The sequence below is a fragment of the Cydia amplana genome, chromosome 2, assembly GCF_948474715.1.
Source record: "Cydia amplana chromosome 2, ilCydAmpl1.1, whole genome shotgun sequence".
Classification (NCBI taxonomy): domain Eukaryota; kingdom Metazoa; phylum Arthropoda; class Insecta; order Lepidoptera; family Tortricidae; genus Cydia; species Cydia amplana.
Window position 1 is genome coordinate 26,590,184 of NC_086070.1, and position 22,873 is coordinate 26,613,056.

At 37.5% G+C, this 22,873-nt stretch overlaps 1 protein-coding gene across 1 annotated transcript in view; it reads left to right on the forward strand.

The window, feature by feature from the left end:
* The window catches only part of LOC134661096 (retinal homeobox protein Rx3-like), a 59,901-nt gene that overhangs the window by 14,716 nt on the left and 22,312 nt on the right, over window positions 1-22,873 (forward strand). The window contains exon 2 of the mRNA XM_063517038.1: window positions 6,495-6,724. Coding sequence (XP_063373108.1) covers window positions 6,495-6,724 — 230 coding nt within the window. The remainder of the gene's footprint in view (window positions 1-6,494; window positions 6,725-22,873) is intronic.

A 22,873-nucleotide genomic window follows, 5' to 3' on the forward strand; every position in this document is an offset into this window, starting at 1 on the left:
TTTAGTCTGTTTGCAACTGTCAACACGAGTTTTTCGAGTTTCAAGTATGCCAGTCTAAGAAGTTCATTTAAATATTTGCCCCTGTTATACGCCACCCTGTATAGTATACAGGGTGGCTTGATCTATTCTGTTCTATACAGTGACACTTGTTTACTCAAGACTAGCGTAGATGTAGATATACATACACAAGAGCTCTCATGAGTCCAGTATTTGTGCAGTACTTGACCCTTCGAATCAATCTCCAATAAAATTATTGTACGAATGTTAGTACTTTATAAACCAATGATTAGGTTTAAATATTTACTTCTGTTAATCGCCATCCTGTATAATACAGGGTGGTTTGATGTTTGATATAATAGAAGAAATACAATATATCCTCTAATATATGTACTTAACTTGTTTACCAAGACTTGCGCACTCATGCACCGAAAATACCAATATCTGAGTCGTCCATTCAAATATTTGCTCCTATTACACGCCATCCTGTATACCTACAATACAGGGTGGATTTATATATTAGTTTATATACAAATGTAGGTACAGTATACCTACATATAATATATGCAACTTGTTTACCTGAGACTAGCGCAGACATAAGAGCACTCACAAGTAATATTTGTCCAGTACTTGACCCCACCAATCGATCCCCAATCAAATTAGGTTAGGTTAGGGCACAGACCATAAATTAAATAGATCTAGCAAGCACGGTACTCTCCAAAGTAAAACTTTTTTCTTTCATTGTAGTGTTATTGTTTTTGCGTACATATTTTAATGTCCTCTTGTTGTGTGACATTTATATCAATATACCTACATACCTACCTGTCGGAAAGCGTTTTAACTTTAAAAGGCAAATTTATCTTTTAGAATTTGTACAATGAAGTATGGCGCACTGAGCGTATTCTATTTTAGCAACAAATATCTGATAAAAGGGACCGTGTCTAAGCGGTTTCTGTGCATTGCACCGGACCTGTAAAAAAGACCGGAAGATCACACTCCGTGATTGTTGAGCCATTTAGGGTCCTAGCTAAATTGGTTGTCCAATACTTAGTAATACTTACCTGCGCTATAGAATATCTAATTTAGCTAGAACCCTAAGTGACTCACAATCACGGAGCGTGACTGTACTTTGGAGCACGAGCATTTTTGCCCCGTCTAGTTCAGTGTATGATCTATGGTACCTCCGGTTTACAGCCTATGGGCATCTGTTGTCAATGTAGTGACATGTAAGACGTACGTATGTGTGCGTTGATTAAGGCTGCGTCGGTGACTCGATTGCAGCGTATTACCACGTACTATAAGGCTGCGGCTAGGGAGAGGGATGTGGTGAGCGCGGGAGCGGTAAGCTGTATACATGAAATCAACTTGTGTTCGAGTTACTGCGATGATTTTCCAACCGTTTTGACATTATAAATTGACGCCAACACAAAAATCGGCATTGGAGTTATGTAATGTGTATTTTTTTTTGGTATTTACAACTTGTCGTATTGTACTCTACTGTGAAATGTCTATTTAAGTAGCTCTACATTTATATCTATATCATACGTATTATATTTATCTCTATAATAGCACCCTTGGCGTATAAATTTATACCTATGTACAAACAACAAGCGAGTCGGACTCGCGTTCCAAGAGTTCCGTACATTAAGTTCGACTCACGCTTGACTGCACATTTCTAATAAGTTTTCCTGTCATCTATAGGTAAAGAACTATTTTGTATATTTTTTTCAAAATTTTAGACCCAGTTTCGGAGATAAGGGGGGAATGGTCATTTTTTGCCTATTTTCTTGAATAACTGCTAAACTATTAATCCTAAAATTATAAAAATATATATATTTGAGATTATTACAATGAGCTCTTTCATTTGATATATAACACGATATGGTTTGATTTACCCCCCAAAATTTAAAATTCATTTATTTACGTTACACGTCAATCTTTGGGTCACAAACTTACACATGTGTGCCCAACTTAATTGCTCCAGTAGTTTCGGAAACAATAGGCTGTGACAGACGGACGGACAGACAGACGCACAAGTGATCCTATTAGGGTTCCGTTTTTTTTTCCTTTTGAGGTACGGAACCCTAAAAAGGCAAAAAGTACCTCTTCAAACATTGACAATTGCCAAGGCTAGTTTTAATTAGATACAAAATCAAATTCTCAATCTAAAATAAACAATGTTTCAGCTGTTTAAACGAAATTAAACAGTTCCTGATCTGCTTATTCAATATAAACCATAAACATCCGATGACTTGCTAGCAAATATTATTTATTTCCTGAAATAAATTGAGTCATGTAATATCTAGTTACCGAGGCAATATGGCGATAGACGCCATAGTATCTTGGTGAGAATAACACGTTGAATACCAGCTACGCCATCAACAACTACTTAAACAATGTGTTCTATTACATTTCCAAGTTCCCGTAACAGCATTCAAAGCGACGAAGATCATCAAAGTTGTGCGATCAAAGTTCCCGCCGCCGCAACACCGCAGCCTTATCCCATTCTATTATAGTCCGAGCGCCCCCATTATAGTCCGGGAGCCGGCCCTTGCCGATGATTCCTCATTCGCCTCGGTTTTCGATCATGATTGGCTGCCATCATTCGAATCAAGTCTGTAATGAAGTCAATCCCAATTCGGTTTGATGGAATCGAATGGTTACCCAGTGGTTTCAATTATGGGAACAGGCAGACACAAACAATATCAAACTTGTTTACATGTTGCTGTATAATTTTTGAGCCTTAGTTGTAAACGACTAAAGTCGTCTAAATAGATATGTATGTATTTTCAACTATCTTTCAAAAAATTAGCGAACTATTAAGTTTTTTTTTTCAAATAATATTTTTTTGTTACTCACAGATAATTGAAACTCAAATTACATAATTTTTATTTAAGTATTATACTTCACCCTGTCGATAGAAAATTAAGTATTTAATACTTAAACAACAAAAACTAGTCTTAATATGACTTACGAAATTAGTTGATTGTCAATTTCTTAATGCTGTCAGTCGTTCGCCAAATCATTACCCAACCTCGGCTCTAATTAAAATTATATTCAGTACTCTCAATTAGCCGACGGACAGACAATCAAATTACGATTAACATGTCCAGTCATTAAACTGTCAATAAGCACTAGCTAAGATACACTTTAAGACGATGTGATATGGTTTAAATTAGAATGGGAAGATTGATGTGAATAATGATTAAAGCCGAAGAGCTTTAATATGTAGCAAAACGACAAATCTGACACGTGATTAGGGTTGGCCGTAAAAACGGCCATTATGCCGAGTGTTGCCAGATTACCGATAATTATTACAAAAAATAGATCCTATCATGATAATGCACGTCTTAATGCGTTGCCCATAATATTTTTATTTGTTTTGTCGGTCGAACAGTTGTAATCGGGCCGATCTTAATGCGTAAGGCTGTCTTGCTCGCACAGTGGGTTTGATTATACGAGCGAGTGAGACAAAATAAAATCAAGTTTGATCGCTCAATTTGTTAGTAGTTGTCGCTTTGGTTTTGTTAATCGGGCTCGTAAGTGACAGTTGACATACAAATACATGTGTTTGTGAAACACGGTTTTGTTGTTGGTTTGTTGTAATTGCCGATGCTGCGGCCACTCAAGTGTGGGAGTGAGATTTGATTAGCGATAATAAATGAAATTATAGATACAGGTGTTCTACTGCGCACTTTGAGGTTATACGTTTTAAAAAGTCATCACGACATACATATTTGGTATTGGCTGCCTTTCATAAAACTAGCCGATAGTCATTTTCTAAAAGCCTGAATTGTTACTTTCTCTTACCGGCTCAAAAAAGCAAATGCGTGGGTGGGCACTCAATAAATTAAATTTCAATCAAATAAATGGTGTTTAATTACACAAACGGGTCTACCCCGATATAGTTTCATTAACATTATTAAATTATACAACGGGACTTAATCGCGTATCTAAGTTTTAAAAAGAAGGTCTTCTCCGAGACCACGGGGACAACGCCGTCCTCGAAACGTCGGATGTAAATCTTAAAACTTAGATACGCGATTAAGTCCCGTTGTATACTAATTTCGGGTAGTTCAGTGTTGTTTTATTTATATCTCCGTTGACGTTTGCTGGGACGTCAGTCTTTCCGTGACCACAGCTGGTGCAACTCAGCTGAAACGTCGGAATTTAAGGTAAAAACAATGAAACTATATCGCGGTAGACCCGTTTGTGTAATTAAAAATGTGTACAAAACGCGAGAGTTTAAAGTGTCAAATTAATGTTGTATTGTCAAAAAATATTTATATCCATTGTATAATCTACATATTTACTCTAATCAACATACGATCTCTGTTATCTTTTCTTATTTAGCATATGAGAATTTTCACTCTTTTATTTGTTTTGTTTAAACTTTGTTTGGGTCCTTTTTACGTCGTACATTATTGAGATTCATTGACTAAAAGAGTAGGAATAGTGTATACAGATATGTACTTATAAATAATATCTGCTCACTTGGTGCGTCTGTTTAAAGGTGCAACACAGTTGTGCAACTGCAGTTGTGGAGCAACACTATGCAACACGGTAACATTAAGTAACTTTACCTAGTTCCTTACTATTGCACAGTGTTACTCCACAGTTGTTCCATAAAAGTTAACTGCAATGTGTGGCAGCACTAGCGTAGACAAGACAATTAAATAAACATGCAAAACAAAATAATCACTTGCATACTACATGCATCCCCAGGAAATCATGCGTATTTCACTCCACAACCTCCATAATTCCCTACAAAGTAGTTAAACGGCGAATTTTCACCGAAAACATTCATAACAATTAAAGTTGGGCACGGAAGGCGATGGCGCGATACGCGATGACGAATGATACTCCGCGCGATGGTATCACTGTTTGTTTAAGTTTTGTGATGATAGCGCGGCGCGGCGTACCACTGTGCAGTGTGCCTGGTCTAGTGGAAGTGCTCCATTCATTTGCATAATTGGCTGTTATTTCCAGTATAGAAAGGATCAGATATTCATATTTATTTGTAACATTTTTGTCTATCATCTTTTTAGTGACATTGACATGAATCTTTAGGTTACAGTTTTCGCACCAAGTCAGGACCAGTTGCACCAAATCATTAGTCAGTGTTATTAGTAGTTCTTTAAAATGTAGGTACTTATAAGTATGTAATGTTTGACAGTTTCATAAGAGGTGATATAACAGTCACCGGCGCCATATTTAACATTGTGAATAGTTCGTTAATTGTATGGTGCACATTAGTTACATACTCGTATTTAACATTTCTTCCAATTAAAAGTTAACATTGTTGTCCCGTCGAGCGTGTAGATCGCTTTTAATAGTTTTAATTCACCCACCATGCATTTCACTAGCACATGCTTATTTTTTCATTATTTAACTCAAGGTATGGTAGGTCAAATTATTTTGGTTTTAGTACAACTAGTACAAGTTCACCTCCAATCCCACTCAGGATCATTACCCAACAGGATACCGATCCATTTACCTACTCGAACACGTGTGTTGATTTACCGCACGTTAATACCTAACTTATTATAGTTAGTAACTCGCACATGCATGTACCCGCAACTCGCACATGTGCTTGTACTGCAAGTGTAATGAGGGCGGGTGATATATGATCAGTATATTATGGTAATTATGAAGTAAGCAAGCGTTTACTTGTTGTTTACGAGAGTTATTGCGCATTTTCATGAAAACAATGATGATTAATGATGTTAAAGTAAGGAAGAACGAGTAGACTTAAATATTTTAACCATGCAGAAGTCATTGTTTTAGTTAACAATATACAGTGATGAGATACCTGTTGTATGATGTTGAATACTCAATGGTTATTTTAAATATGTAATAGCCTAATTTTTTTAGGTTTAAGATTCTTTATTCTCATTAAGAATTTGACAATTCACTTATATGAGAACTTAAAACTACACAAATACATTTATTTTGCATGAAATTAGCGAAAGAACTAATAACATGGAGGGTATTTAAACATACAGTAAAATAAAATAAAATCTGCCGACACACAAAACAAGGTGATTAGTGGTGCATTGTACGGTTAACATTCCATCTACTTGAGATGTACACAAAACGATTTGTAGTTGACAGTAAGCTAAGGCCCAGTTTAACTTGTTTTCGAGGTTCGTGATAACTATGCGCTAGCGGGGATCATCCCTGTACTGGTCGGTATAATGCATAAGTAGACAGTATAGGTGTCACGAATATCGGGACTGGTTTTTAGTTGCTATGAGCTTATTAAATATTCAAATATGCAAATATCGATCTTATTATCTATTAAAGTTAGGGTCTCTTTTGTAATGGTCATGTATTTTATTTATGGCATAAATGGTATAATGCAGTGCAGCAAGTGCGCTTTTAGAATTATTTAGGTCTATAAAAGCCCTTAAAATCAATCAATGGTGATGACTCAATGGAATCTTAACTCTAAACTTAAATTGAAATTTGTATCTTACCCCGTTCCCGTGTTCCAGGCGAAGGTTCCTGTAACAGCAACGACGGCTTCCACCCCGACAAGTCCCCGGCGGCCTCCGACGAGGACCCGGCAGCCGACGGCAAGAAGAAGCACCGCCGGAACCGGACCACCTTCACCACCTACCAGCTCCACGAGCTAGAACGGGCCTTCGAGAAGAGCCACTACCCTGATGTCTATTCGAGGGAAGAGCTCGCGATGAAAGTCAACTTACCTGAAGTCAGAGTTCAGGTATGTATTCACTATCCACCATAAGTAGGAAAAATCCCGTGGTAAGAAGCACCGAGCACCGGACCACAAAGGTATCAGATCCATGAGCTAGAACGGGCCTTCGGGACACGTTCTGATGTGTATGCGAGAGAGATTAAAGTGCAGGTATATGCCTACTCACTGTCCCATTGTTTCCACTATTAGTAGGACAACGATTGACCGAAGAAACCGCCGAAGAAGTACGGAGAAGCAAGACCGGAGTTACCGTCAGAATCGGTTCAAGAATTAGACTTAGAATTAGAACGAATCCTCGAGTTGTGTCTGATTTTTAATATCATAAAAACTTTGCCCTGGGACTTTGTTCCGACCCTACGTGGTGCTCGGTCGTCGCACACCTTCACGTTCACCATTTTATGATGACATTAAAGTTATACACAATAAGTTCCTTAAAAGGAATCTGACGTTCACGGCAAAGGAGAACGACAAAGAAAGCCTTTCTGAAGCGCTCTATTTATTAACATAAGCTAGTGTTTAACGTGTGATAATATTTTCCAACTCGCGCCCCCGTCTGTGACGAACGAGCGTGAATGAGCTCCCAAATTCAGTATAAAGGTAATTCATCCGGCCCACAATGCTAATCCAACAATTTCTATAAAACTTGGAGCTTACTCTATCCGCGACCCTTTGCACGAGATTACTGACAACCGCATTATTTAACAAACGCCGCCGCCACGGTGGGGCTTCGCAGCTTTTGTGTTTTATGTTTTATGGAATAAAAACGAAATTAGCTTGCACGCACGCACTTTTATCTTGGCGTAAGAAAGCAATTACTTGATGGCCAATTTAGGAAGGTCTTTCGCTTTAGTTCGGGAGCCCCCGCTTTCGCTTTTCCAAGTATTTTCAAAGAGGGGTAGGATAGGTCTATATTGACTGGCTCTCGGAGTACGCTTGACATATGTTAGTCTCGAAGGGTACGAGCCCCCGTTATTGCCCTCGATGTTTGCCGAGTGTCGTTTAGCTTAATACACTCAGTTTTCAATTTGATATTAAATGGGGTTTAATTTGATAGTTGGCGGGGGTTGCGGATTCTGCTTGTCTTTTGTTTGATGTTTGATTGGGTAAGTTTGAGCGTATTACGCGAAACTTAATGGTAATCATGTGAGAAATATATTTCAATTATTATGTAAACACAGTATATATTATAATCGAGCACATATGATCTAAAAAAGCTGGTTCAAGACATCCACGGAAACCTAGAAAATGACTACTTATTCAATATATACTTTATAATCATGGTAAAAAAATCCGATAAAACCTTTTCCGGATCGATACGACCTTCAAACCTTCAAGAAAAGAACGCACTCCCATCTTTAACGCCGCAACTCACTTGCATTACCTCTGGTGTTACCTACAGGTATCCATAGGCTTGCCATCAGGCGATTCATGTGCTCGTTTGCCTCCTGTATCATTTTCCTTTTTAGTAACCAATTACTGTCAAAAATAGTGGCAACCACGTGGACATGAGAATAAGAGCAAACACTCGGAGCAAGACGAATGTAGTTTAATTGCAGTGTGTTTGTCTGTCGCCTGCCGCCACTGCACACTGCCGACTCCGGGACCCTTTGTAATTAACTGAGGGGTTCAATGTTTCTCGAAGCTACGACTTTTGAAAACAATTAGATAGAAATATCTTCTTAGCCAAAAGAGCGATTGGTCCGGTGTTCCAAAAGATCGCAAGTTCGGGTCTTGCCCGCAGTGATGAATCATTCTTAGCCACTGTGGAGGTATAATATTATAATAAAGATGATTGAATGATTTATGCTTGTAGGAAGTAACCGAAGCAACATTCTTTGTTATATTATATTACCTAGAATTAACGCTATTGTTTAATATAATGAAGAAACATCTTTCACAAATGTGACTAAGCGATAAAAATGTGCTTGGGGCTCGTTGAAAACAAGCCTCGGTTTCGGTATCGGCAGGTTTCCGCGTAAAAATCATATATTGTATATCAAAAGTTTCGGCAATAACTCCGGTTTCGGTCAGACACTAGTGGGAATCCGTCTCGCACGTGTAGTGGCGGAAACGAACGTAACAGGGTAACGGCGCCGGTAACTGACACCGCGCCGGTACCGACACATCATAACGAGCTCACATGATCCGCCAAGTTATGTAACTTAGCTTTTATATAGGATACACAACTTATGATTATGATACAAAGATTTTTCTTAAACACTAACTAATGACAATTTGGACTAAGTAATATATCTAAACCAAAACAGTAAATTTTACAATGTATACTCATAGTTATAATAACCACCCACCTTATCTCCTGAATTCAGCTTTTCGGTTTTTTACAGTATACTAGAGTCTGTGCGAAAAGAGAAGAGTCGTGAAATGTATAGGATCCAATACATTCTACGACTCTTCTCTTTCCGCACAGACTCTAGTATACTGTCTCTAACATCACGTTTCATTACATTCCAGCGGCTGTTTTGAAGCTCAAAAGTGGTCACGTTTTCTCTTTTGTAGTCTGCCTCTTTCGCACACATGAAATGTTCATGTACATGATGGCTTCCCTTTTGAATATTTCAATAATCATTAAGTGTAAGCGTCATTGTAGATTTGTAGGCTCGGTAGTTGTTTCTCGAAGTCCACTCAATCGCATTTCAGTTCAGTCATACCCACACGAAACTAGTACCGATGCGGGGCGATCCTTATCACTCCGCTGATACTATCAGGCTATCTGCAATCTCCACCTATTAGCGGGCATTCGGCCGAGAAACTATTGTGATGCGATACCGTACTTTAAATGGACCCTTGATATGTGATTGAGTCGCTCCAGTCATTTTACTCATGAGAAAATTTCTGAAATATTGTGACTTAAAAAAAAACTTAAATAATTTATTGTTAGGGCTTTACAGACTAACATATACTTACTTACATACAATAATTAAACTTAAAATCATTTTGGTGACACAACAGTAGGTACGTGTTTGATTAGTCTCCGGGCCGCTGCGCTGCTGGAACACCCTCAGTTCTCAACGTGTCTTCTAGCGAAGCATATTCCACCACATCGTCTGCTGTGCCAGCGTGATTTTATTGTTAGATTCGGGTTTGCGTGTGTTATATACTTAGTGGAGTGGAGTCATGGAGTGACTCATTTACACGGTGCGAGAACTCGCATGCGAGTTTCATTACATAATTGAGTCATTTGATCGGTCGGCTGAATTGATGTAACTTCAATGGTCTGCAATGTCTCTAAAATCGTATACGAGTAGCCCTAACTGTAGACGTGACGTGACGCAGACGAAGCCGTGGGCAGAAGCTAGTTATTACGTAATTTGAACACGGTTACAAATAAACTGCTACATCCCATTTAACCGTTACTCGATAACAGCGTAATTGCACCAAACAAAACAACGAAAACACCATTTTATTCGCAACAGAAACTCTATCGAACAAAACACACTCCATAGGGTTGATGGTTATCCCGCACGCTCGACTTGCGCCCAACGCGCTAATAAACGTTTCTACCCTTTGCGACAACCCTAGCCTCACCCTATACGATCTAAAGACAACCTTATATCTATAAAGTGAAGGTAGAGTTTAGTTTATTAATTATGTGAAGTCCTCTCGAGAAGTGAGTAAGTGTCCAAAATGCTTTTAAGTGACAATGTTGTGTTGTGCTGTAAAAAGGATAATGTTTTTTGTCGTTTTAGGCAACAATTATGTTCGCACATTGTTGCAACGGCTTTTGTGACAGTTCGATTAAAGGTTAAGTGTGCCTTAGTATAATTCCCATTAGTAAAATGTAGCACATTTTCTAAAACATGTTACAAAGAGTTGTAAGCAGTACAGGTAGGTAATGACTGCACAAGTAATGTCAGGTAAAATTGACGGTTGAACTCATTTAATCCCTATCTCTACATTTAATATTATAAATGCGAAAGTAACTCTGTCTGTCTGTTTGTTACCTCCTCATGCTTAAACCGCTGAACCGATTAAGATAACATTGGGGTGGAGATAGTTTGCGGCCCGGAAAAGCACATTGGGGTACTAGTTTTCATCAATCATCATCATCTTCATTGCACGCAGAGTTACCTTGGTCCGACTCTATCAAGATCAAGAATAGTTTTCCCACTAGTTTCTCCTTCCGACACCGTTGGTCCATTAAATAGCTGTCTGGTAAGTAGCCGCTCCACTGTCGGTTCAGTTTGTTTGTGGCCGCAGTTAACTGAAAACTGAAACACTTCCGTGACTCGCCTAATGTAGGTAGGCTGCCAGTTAGGATAGACAAAAACCAGCTCTTAAAACCTCTATTTATTGTGAACTGATGAGAAAGTTGCGTTTTATCCACAAGAGAAGCAAAGTAGATGCAAATTTTGTGTTGTTCCCTCATGTTGGCTGGTAGTAGAGTTGACTTTTAAGTAATGATTTTGAATTATAATTATCTAATAGCGATCATTTGGATTCCATTTATAATGTACCTATTACAGTTAGCAGTTCTATTTTGGAATCTTTCGCTTGCTCGAGTATCTATCAATATTAGCACAAGGAGTTAACAATAACTTTGCAGGTGTCCAATTGTCCATGTGCGACGGTAATTGCTTACAATCGGGCGAACCGTCTGCTCGTTTGCCTCCTATATCCTAAAAATGCATGCGAATTAATATACCTATGCCCCAGCTGCAACATCCCACGCCGTATCATTCGCCGCGGTCCATACAGGGTGTAATGATAGCGAGGGCTCGGAACCAACAACGCCGTATGTCGCAGTAGTAACCGTAGGCACATAGGCCGTTGTTCTACCTAGGTAGAGTTGATCCCCGAAAATTGCGAAATTATACATAGCAAATTATGATCTTATTGTGCGTGTAATAGCTCTATTTATTGTTAAGTGCAGTTATTATCATAATCATAAACTTAGGTATGTACCTACATTTATTTAGTTTTCCTTCGATAATAAATATATTGAAAAAAGTGAATTGGTGTTGTAGGTACTTATACCTACTATATCACAGAGTTAGCACATCTGTCATACAAAAAAGAAAATCAACATGATATAGGATTCAAAAAAAATACGTTTTTTATATAGTTAACAAAACTTGAAATGTGTTTAAATGTCCTTCGCAAAATTGTGTTTTCCACTACTTTTCATCAAACGAACTACTACTGTTCTGTAGATAACTTTGGAGGTAGGTGCTATGCTAATATGACTACTAAACAGGTCACAAAGTTAACACAAGAAAAATTAATTGGCCAGGTTCGTGATGGAGTCGCGAATTCGAGTCTCGCCTTAAGTATGTAAGTACCTACTTTTTTCTGTATTTCAAACGAATATTCTGTCTTAGGCCCTTAAACAGTCTTACGCCTTGCTTGGAGTGTAGATGATACATACAGAGGCGCTAAGTGCATTAGCCTGCGTCGGCACTTACCGCGCAATCACAAACTACTCTAACTCGATCATTCACACACTGTTGTAAACCACTGGAATCGTCAGTTCAGCTGCCTTTTCACTGAGTCGGAGATGAGCGAAGATGAGAGGAGCGCCACTCAGCTGTCAACTATGAAACTTCCCATAAGATAAAATTTAGCGAATGCTTCAGCGGTGACAGACAGTTTGGTGCAACCGACCCAGACAAACGATTAAAAACTAATTGAGGCTTGTCGCGCGTTTTTGAATAATGCCATAATTCACAAGGATCCAGAACGCTTACAAATTAACTCGTTAATAATATCAACTTTAGTTGGTAGTCTCTTCCAGTGAACTAAGGTAGTTTGGGCGGCGCTAACTCGGTTAGCCGCCCACTGGCGGTGTCAGCTTAACTTGTTACTCTACATGTGTGCGTGCGTGTATGTGTGTACATGTGTGTGCATGTGTGTGCATGTGTGTGACTCGGTCAGCTAGGTAACCATGCGGAGAAGTGGATAAGATTGTGTCAAGAGTCTAGTTTTCGCGTTTACATACCTGGAATTGAATAATTTTGATTTGTAGATATAATTATAATACCTATTCAAAGTTCAAGCATTTACAAATTTTGCGAATGCAGTATTGTGAATAAAGATAAAATTCGGATAGCGAATTCAACAACATTACGTTACTGCTACGGGTAATGTTACTGTCAATGTTAATTTCCTTGATAAAATGAGCGACGGAATGAACACCACAATCGCGGCAGTAATAGTGCAACGAATGTCACTCGTTTTATCAAGAAAAATGACAGATACAGCGGCGGCAACTGAGTACAGTATACAGAAGAGTAATGTAGCCTCGGTTGACATCCGAACGTCACCTTACGGGGGTAAATGCGTGGGATCAGACGGCTGCAACTATAGTCTTAGAAAAATTGGCGCCATTGCGATATCCCCCTCACGGGATAAGTATTATTCGCTTATTTCTGCCATCTGCGATCATCCGTGCCAAATTGCGATATAAACCGTGAAAATGCATTTCAGAAATACTTTACATCAACTTTTAGCCATCCAACAAAAATTTTAACCACGTAGAGTTAGACTCTCTAATTTGAAAAATAGCAATCATGTCATTTAACTTTATGGTCATGTAACTCATAGATTGGCTTTAGGTACAATTACACACTTTAGGGGCAAGATGACAATCTTACATCGACAGCCGCCAAAAGAAAATTTGAAATGTATCCGGATGACAGATGCTACGAAGTCACGTGACTATTTTCATACATTATTTAAGTTTCGATTGGCATTTTCCTCCAACGATTGTTACGTTGGCTAGGCCCCTGATCTAATGAGACCATTAGGCAATATATAGCAATCATCCAAAACAAAATTAGGTACCTAATCAAGTAATCATAAACTAGGCTACGGTGTTCCCTATTTTAAAATCCTATAACGTTACTCATTTAACACGTTTTGTACAAGCTTTCAATTAGAAGGTAAGAATAAAAAATAAAAAATCATTTTTTCCTCCCTCATGTCAGCTAATCAATAGCCTGATTTCAAACGAACCTAATCATAATTCGCTTTGTACTATAATTTGATTAAAATTTGACAGCTCCTTCCTGTCTAAAAAACAGGAAACTATATGTAAGGGTAATTCAATTACTCATACCAACATTTCCAGTATATCCTGAGCTCTCATCAGCCTAGAGATTGATATAGGTAATCGTTAAAGATAGGCTGGTGAGTAACAATGGTTTATAATAATGATGATTGTGAGTATAATGACGGGTTCCGTAGCTACCGTCGGAACTGTGAACTCGATATTTCCGGCGTCTTTGAAGGGCGTTCGCGAAATCGACACCGAAAACGTCTTGGGGTAGTTTGAGATGGACATGGGCGTTGTGCAACTTTATACGTAAGGTCAATGTGGCGAAGACCAACCTAGACCAACATATACAATTTATTGCAGGGACGACTGTCGTAAGGCAAGAACTCTCCTATATACCTACCTACGTCGCTCAGATACTCTCAGAAAGGAGAGCTTCTCTCCTGCCGATGCTGTATCTACTGATCTTCTAAAGTAGAGTCCGAGTATTTAGACAAACGCGAGAGTAAAGCGACGAAAGAGCTTAGTAGACGGTATTTATAGACATCATCATTGGCCTTTACATCCTTTTCAGATGTTTATTACAGCTGCTGTGTATTCCGAGAGTCGCATCTTTTCTTGTGACTGAACAAACCGATGCGGGCCCTGCACTGCTTCCCACAACGGTCACAAGTAAATTTGGCGTTAGCTGGAGGTGCAGGTCGTTGTCTCTTTAGACGACGCTCCTTAAGACGGATTTATACTATAGACGATCTCTCCCATATTGACCTCACTATTGCTTGCTAATTCGACTCAACAATCACATGTAACTAACGATTGTCTAAGTCACATGTACTTATTTGCACGATTTTGTTTCGTTGTTTCATCTTTTCAATTCAATTCAATTATTTATTTCGAATCCATATAGATCCATAATTGTTAGTACAACAAATCTTAAAATTAATTAAGGTTAATGACATTCAGAAATACAAAATAATAATAATAAATCCAATAATAAATCCACAAGTTCTAACAATAAATATTATATAACTAGACAACCTAAATGCACCACTTCCTGAGCTCATTGAAAATTAAGATAAGTATTCTCCATTTGGAATATAGAAAAAAATGAGAAAAGACGTCTATACCCAAATAAATACATACATTTCTTACAGCTTTATAGCAATATGCTCTACCTACTTATAGATATTTTAAGCCTTTGTTCCCAGTTCAGTAGGTACCTACTTACTTATTTACTTAAGCACATTTTTGACTAGCCTCGCAAATATTTATACAGATACAGATATTATAGTCTAACTAACTTCACTCAAATAAGCCTAAAAATATTACGTCTTTTACCAATGTCCGCTAACACACAGAATAACTTAAGAAGTTGTGTCCATTTCTATGAAAAAGTAGGTATCCAACAAAGTTTGTACAAATCCGCCTAACTCTGCACTGTCGGCTAATCTTTTACTCGCCCGAATCCCAGCGTATCACACACTTCCCAGAACTTTCGGCCGCTTTGAAAGACATCCCTCTCATGACCATCTCAAATATCACCATCACAACCAGACCTGCGCCAACCGAATACTCAACCTTATCATCAAAGGTACAAAGTTTAATTTTGTTTGTCGTGAGTCCAAGTTACGCTGGATGTACTGTCGTGCCGATTTGTAAGAGCTGAATGGATTGTGCTCAAATTGGTCGGATAAGCTGCGCTTGCGCTATTGTTGTTTCAAAATGGCGGCGCTAAATGCCTGTTACTCGATAGCCGATGAATAGGTGGAACACTAATCATTGTTCAATTAGCTTGCTTAATCTCTATTGAGGAGATCTTCGTAGTAATGAACCAAAGAGAAGTATCCGCCGATGCTAAATTTTCACTACTTGTCTTATGACATGTTCTAAGCACCTTCAGGCTTCAACTTTGCAATAATGAAATGTAATGGGCTGGAAAATACCAATGGTTTAACTTACACACGAAATACGACTTTAGAAAGAAAGAAAGAAAGAAGAGATGAAGGATACTACAATATTGTAACTCTTTATTGCACACTTCAATAAAAACAATATAGAAAGAAAACAGCAACATCATTATTGATTTTTTCTATGGAAAGCGTCCCTTAAATTCTTGTGAAAATGATCCGAATAGAGTCAAGATATTATCTGAATTTTTGCAAAATGTTCTACACTGCCGTATTCGAACTTCAAGATATTCACAAGAGACGACACGTACTATCCATTCTAGATACGTTATAGTTTAGATTTCAACTAGTTCTCTTTTGCAGCGCAATTCGGGCAACCAATGTCACTTTTACGATAGATCGTGTTAGATATCTATTAGATGTGAATTAGATCTCTAAGTAATATCTTGTGGAAATCGTTCAAGAGTATCTCCAGAATCGCGGAAATGTCAAATTTGACAGGTTAGATCTTAAACATATCGTTATCGTATCTTGGCGATGTCTAAAATATATCTTATAGATGTCTATTACAAAATCCGAATCGGGCCCACAATTTGTGTTTATTGTATACTAGACAAGGTGGGTGTAAAAAATAGATAAAAAAGTGCCTGCCATCGCGTGACAAAATATCATTTCATAAACGTATTCCTTGGAAAAGTGTAACTGAGTCGTTTTACGCACAACATTCTCATAACTTTAGGGTGCTCACCTTACACGGTTGCTCTTAGGTACTGGCTATAAATCACAAAAAAATTGTTTATTCCATAAACTTAATGTGGTATTTAATTCTCTGGAGATTTTAATAACAATAAATTAAATTGGCAGCCATTTTGATCAAAAACAAAAGAAACCCTGCGTTGCGGTAATAACGAATTAACAGCAAAGCAAATCGCTTAATTACATAATTGCCTAATTAGTCTCGAGCGCCCTCTCGCGCTTTATTAAAGACTTAATCATACTCAAGTAAATGAAAGATTCTGCACAACTTGACATTTAGAATTACATCTCCATATTTCTCCATTCAAAAAGCAACTTTGCACCATTCCTATAGAGTCTGTTTTAAGTTAGTTGATGGTGTGAGTTTTGTCGTTTTGGGTGGTGTGTCGCCGAGCTGACAAATACTAATTAAGCTCTTAGCTCGGCAAGTATGGCGGCGGCTTTGGATTGAATTAGTGGAGGCAGACTTTTGCGACTTAGGTACTCGGTGTAGACATAACACAAACACATTCGGGGAGAAACTTGGATTAGGTTAGCTTGAGACAATATTATCTATTTTACAAAGAGACTAGGACTACTATTACTACATGTTAATTTCAATTAACTTACAATTTAGCTACTACACTATGTAAATTACATTTTCTTAAATAAACATAGTGTCACTAGGCTTGTCTTTTGCTTTAAACTTTTAAGCAATAACAATTGTAGAGATATACATATCTCTATATGGAAAATAATTCCAGGGAGGCAGATACTTTTGGAGCGTTATTTCATCCGCTACTATTGATGCTGACTGTACTAACTCGCCATTATACTTAGGCCATACAATATACTTAGGCCATTTATACATTTTGGGTGCTAATAGAAATCAAGAGTTTATAAAAGTAAATATTTACACACTTAAAAGCTGTCTCCACGTTATCCAACTGAATTAATTAGAGCGTCCGCCTGTCTGTGCTTTCGCAGTTATGTATATATACCAGTACGTATATACAGTTATATACTACCACAGCTACAGCTATGTATTTCTCCGGAAATTTTACTGAACACCCCCTTTAATTGTGAAGATTGGAAAGTTTAGAGTTCGGTTGGGCTTACCCATGTTATTTCTCAAATTTCTAATCTTGATTTGTAAGGAGTCATGTTAAGAAGTAACGATAAACAATTTCTTAATACTGCATACTAACATATATTACCATTATCGAGATATTTATTCAAAGTTTACTTTAAATGCTCTTAATTATATGAAAGTAACGTAATTATTAGATCTATGAAGGTTATTGACCGGAGAGTGAAAGTTGTCGACGTTTTAATAGCCTGAATTAATGTATATGTTGCCAACGTTTTTTTGTGACAATTGTTATTAGACTCACTGCCGTATTCGAACTTCAAGATATTCACAAGAGACGACACGTACTAGATCCATTTTAGATACGTTATAGTTTAGATAATATCAACTAGCTCTCTTTTGCAGCGCAATTCGGGCAACCAATGTCACTTTTACGATAGATCGTGTTAGATATCTATCACGATCTATTAGATGTGAATATGTAGATCTCTAAGTAATATCTTGTGGAAATCGTGCAAGAGTATCTCCAGAATCGCGGAAATGTCAAATTTGACAGGTTAGATCTTAAACATGTCGTTATCGTATATTGGCGATGTCTAAAAGATATCTAATAGATGTCTATTACAAAATCCGAATCGGGCCCATAGACATAAAACATTTTTAACAACATTTTTATTACTACATTATTAAATTGTACACCGGGACTTAATCGCGTATCTAAGTTTTAATATTTACCTCCGACGTTTCGAGGACGTGGTCTCGGAGATTTTTATTACTGTCAGATTTTTCACTTTTAAACATTTATGAGCACATAAAATGTAAGAGTATCTCGAATTATTAGGTACGTATATCTAGAATGAAATTAGTGAAATAACCGAACAATTACTCTTGATCTTTAACCGAATATTTTAGACGTCATACCCCGTTTAAACCATTATGACCCTTAAAACCACACAATTAAGAATCAAAACATGATCAACACAGCATCAACTGTAGGTAAAGTTAATAAGCCCTCTCATTAGTAACCGGAGACGCAACGCCGACGCAAGCCTCATCAGGGCCACGTGCCGACACGTGGCCGCGACCAGCCTGGCTTGACTGTGGGGTGCTGGCGCGCTAACACCAAATCACTTTTAAACTGATATTTTGTTAAGAAAAACACATGCTTAAATATTATATTTTATATCAATTTAATAGCTAGTAAAATTTTTTATAATAGTGTATAAATTTTATCAAAATTGGTCAAAATTTACTTAAGTAAAATGAGGCTGAACGTTTCATGTAAATGGCTCCCGGAAAGTCAAGGTTCAATGTAAGTTGGCAGCAGTAATAAGCTATTTGTTTTTGACTGTTGAATGTTGGGCTTAGCTGCGATTGATCCGACTGTACCTTGTTTATCCGCCTTTTAGTTGCGACTGCGTTTCTTTGTGTAAACTTAATATAAAGTTAATGACTTTTTTCTTTGTGCAATGTTTTAAAAGGTCGCAAATTGAAATTCACTTGCGTCGGGCTACATTGCAGTTAGTCTTTTTCAATGATTAGCTTGATTTCAAATATTACATTTTGGCGGTTTGTTTACATAGTTAGCAAGTTCCATAGAATGATACTTAGTACAAGTATTTTCTAGGAAAAGTCATACTAAATGGGATTCCTAGCTTGACCAACTTATTACCTACTTGAGATCTACGTGTCTCTCGCTTCATACACGTTAAGTTTTAGGACACTGCTGTATAACGGAATAGTGTAGGTATATTCTCTATTTCACATTCTCAAACCTCAATATGGCTACATCGACCAGCCCTCCCTCCATCCCGTGACGTACACAGTGTACCCTAATTGCGTGTAACAGTAAGCTAAACGCGTGCAGTCACGCCGCATTCGACATCTCTCCCACGCTGGGGATCATTAGTTGATAATTTAGAGATTCCAATTTGTGGTAATACTAATGGCAACATTTATCTGGCACATTAGTAGTATCCATATTCAACGTAGCAACAACATTAAAAGTACTGTACTATTAGGGACTTAAAAATAAAGACAGGCACTTAGTAGGCTAAAACTTTACCAAGATTTCTATATTCACGTACCTAATATTAATTACCTACCTATATTCAAAAGCGAAAGTTAAATAACAATGCATTAATGTTATGCCACAAAAAATAGTTAATACTTATGTATAATTAATTGGTTATGCGTAGATAACCTAATAATATGCGAAAAAAATGTTTTCTTAAATTTGACGTGAACATAAGTTTATTTCTATAAAAGAACAGTAAAACTAATTGGCAATCGTAGTCGCACATTTAAAAAAGCCTGCCCGCGACAATGTCGCTAAGTAATTTGTTTTCGTTCGTAAACCTTTGTATGTACCGCAAAAACTCTATTAGGGGGCCTCCAAATTGATTCGAATGCGTTTGAAAGCTGACTGTCCTCTACCTTGTAATTGTTTGGAAACCGCTATGTCATAGTGTAATTGATATTACACGGAATTGGTTTATTTGTGTTATTCAGTCGTGTTCTAATTATGATATTACTAGCGTTGACGGGTTGATTTGATGATCTAACGTTTTATGTAGCTTTAAAAGTGTATTAGCTTTATTAATCAACTGATTGAATGATAACTTAATGTATATGCCTGTAAAGCATGTTCCATTACCATTTGAGTCGTCCTTCATAAAAAGGGGAATAAATTGCTATAGAGACAAAGTAACAAGAATTATTTAAAAAATACCCCAAGTAAAATTTCATCAAATCAACGTGGTGTCAGTTAGTTTAGTAGGTAGCTGGTATCTGTACGTGGTTGTTTTCCTTTGAATTATTACGTAAACAAAATGGGTAAAAAAAGCAGTTCAATGGGGAATACTCTGAAGAATCGGTGCCACCATCTCGCTTTTATCACCGCACCTCCCGCCAAAAGAGCAAAGCTAATTCCCACTTCGTAGATACATGGGGCAGTTAGTACACCAAGAATATCCGGGCGTAATAAGCGGGAATATCCAAAAACGGCGCAGAATATGGAATTAGTGTATTGTGGAGATCTCCAACAGATACATAGTCTGTATCTAATTCCTGTCATACATTGACATCGATCACTAGCATATGAATACCAGCTATAATAGCTAAGTTAAATTATACTTACTTAACTTACCTTAGTACTCCTTTAAAAATAAACTGGGGTTCAGATAATTTCGGACCGCTCAGCCGCTTAGTGACTTCTGCAGCGTGTGCTGGTGGGGCATTCTTCAATAAGAGTGTGTTTGCGATCGCGCATGAGCGGCGCAATTACGACCCAGCAAATAAACACTCCATTAGGGGTCGCGCCACTAGGGATGGGACGCAAGGCTTAAGTTTGCGTACGAGTACGCGAGTGTGCTCATACTCGTACTCGAACTTAAACTCAAGGCGAACTCAAGACGCCAATCGTTTATCGACAAATGAAAATTAAATATCGGGGTTCGCATCTGAACGACAAGTCAAGTGATTATTTCCATAAATTCCAATTGGCGTGTTTCTTTAAACTATTATCACTTTGCTATGCTATGAAAATAAATTAAGTATCTTGCAATATTTTCAGTGTTAATACCAAGCAAAAAGCAAATACGAGTAAACACTACTAGTAGGTACTTACTGTTATTCATACTCAAACTGTACTTACTTACTTACCCCTGGTGCTTTAATTCTATAGCGTGACGGACGAACGCGTTTGCACCAAGTCTCATTTTGTATGGAATTTTGAATGCTTAAATGACTTGAATATTAGTATAAGTATGAATATTCATTTCGAGATGCTCGCCTAAGATTTCGTCAAAACAAACTTGTGGGACTGTGGGGACTTGTGATTCTTGTGAAGCAACAAACATGTGAAGCTCTAGGTACCTTACAACGCCGACGGTGATGAGTAAAAGTAACTATTAAATAAAACATTACAAGCCTAAATTAGTTAATTTATGTTTTATCTTTTTCTTACAAATACGTACATTACTCAAAATTACAGATATCTGCTTTGCACGAAGTTGACTGGTGAAGAATGCCTTGTAGCGTTAAGTCCGCCTTTGTACGTTTGTATTTTCTAAATAATAAAGATTAATAAGTTAAATACCTAAATAAATTATAAAAACAAAAAATTACCTAATATAATAGCTAATTGTGGCTTAAAGCGCGTTTATGAATAGCACCATTAGATACGGGTACGAGACTACGCGAGTAAGCTATAATACTCGTACGCGGTGTCCCATCCCTTAACGCCTTGCAATAACGTGAAGACATATTATTTGCTTGAGTTTTTATTGAATTTGCGCGATATTGCGCCGTTTGATCGCTTATTGGGTTTGTTCCAAACCTAATAACGGCTACTAATAATAACTGCTTAGGCGATTTCGCAAATTACGCGAAAAAACTTTAAAGTTAACACTTTCATTTAACAGTCAAGTTAACTTTGTAAATTAATTAATCAACATCTAAGATCTTTTAGCTCATATGGAGGTAAGAAAACTGTCAATAAGTATTAGTAATTTAGTGTTATTATTGTCTTTGTGACAAAGTGGTGGTATGGTGCCTATTTTTCAACATAGGTAAATAGGTTATATTGGCATGATTTTTCCCTTACATTTTTAAATACAATAAAAAATCCACCACACTACTAAACATTACGAATTTTCTAATATTAATCTTAATAAATTTTTTGTAGCAAAATTTGACTGATTTTTTTAGGTCATGTCATTTGTTGTCACTAAAACATGTCAAATCTTGCTCCCGTTAAATATATTTCCATTTGAATATGAGAGCGTCGCTAAAGCCAGCGTTAAACACCTCCAGCGCCGGGCTCTCATAAAAAGCGCTTACTTACGCCTAATCGCGCTTAAATATCGCCCTAATGAATGGAATAAAAGCGTCCGACCTCTGCCCGCAAGCTCCCTCTTACCAAGCACAAACAATTATTAACCTTAACGCAAACAGAATAAGGTTGAATATCAAGCGAAGTCTAAGTGGCGCTTGTGATGTTTTGGGCTTAATCACTGCTAAATGATGGGAAGATAGAATGAAATCAAGAGATGAACGGGCGCGCTGCACCGAAAATTGAACCTTACTGTGCCGTAACTAAGTTGATTCCAGATTAAAGCCGCCGGCTGATAGTTTACTCGAAATTAAACTCTGCTGAGTGGTAACAAAGTCAATTATTGCGCGAGTCGGCGCAGTTAAGGGGGCGCTCTGTTTGTCGAGAGTTAATTTAGTTGTGGATGAACTCGGTTTGAGTGATTGATGTTTTTGGGCGATAGTGAGGGTTCGCTTAAACGGGTTTGGTGCCTTAACAACTAAATCTATTAACTAATTTGGAGACTTGTTTGCAAATGTCTAGGTTTTGGATAATATCACTAATTATTCTGGTTAATTATAGGGACGAAGATACCCCG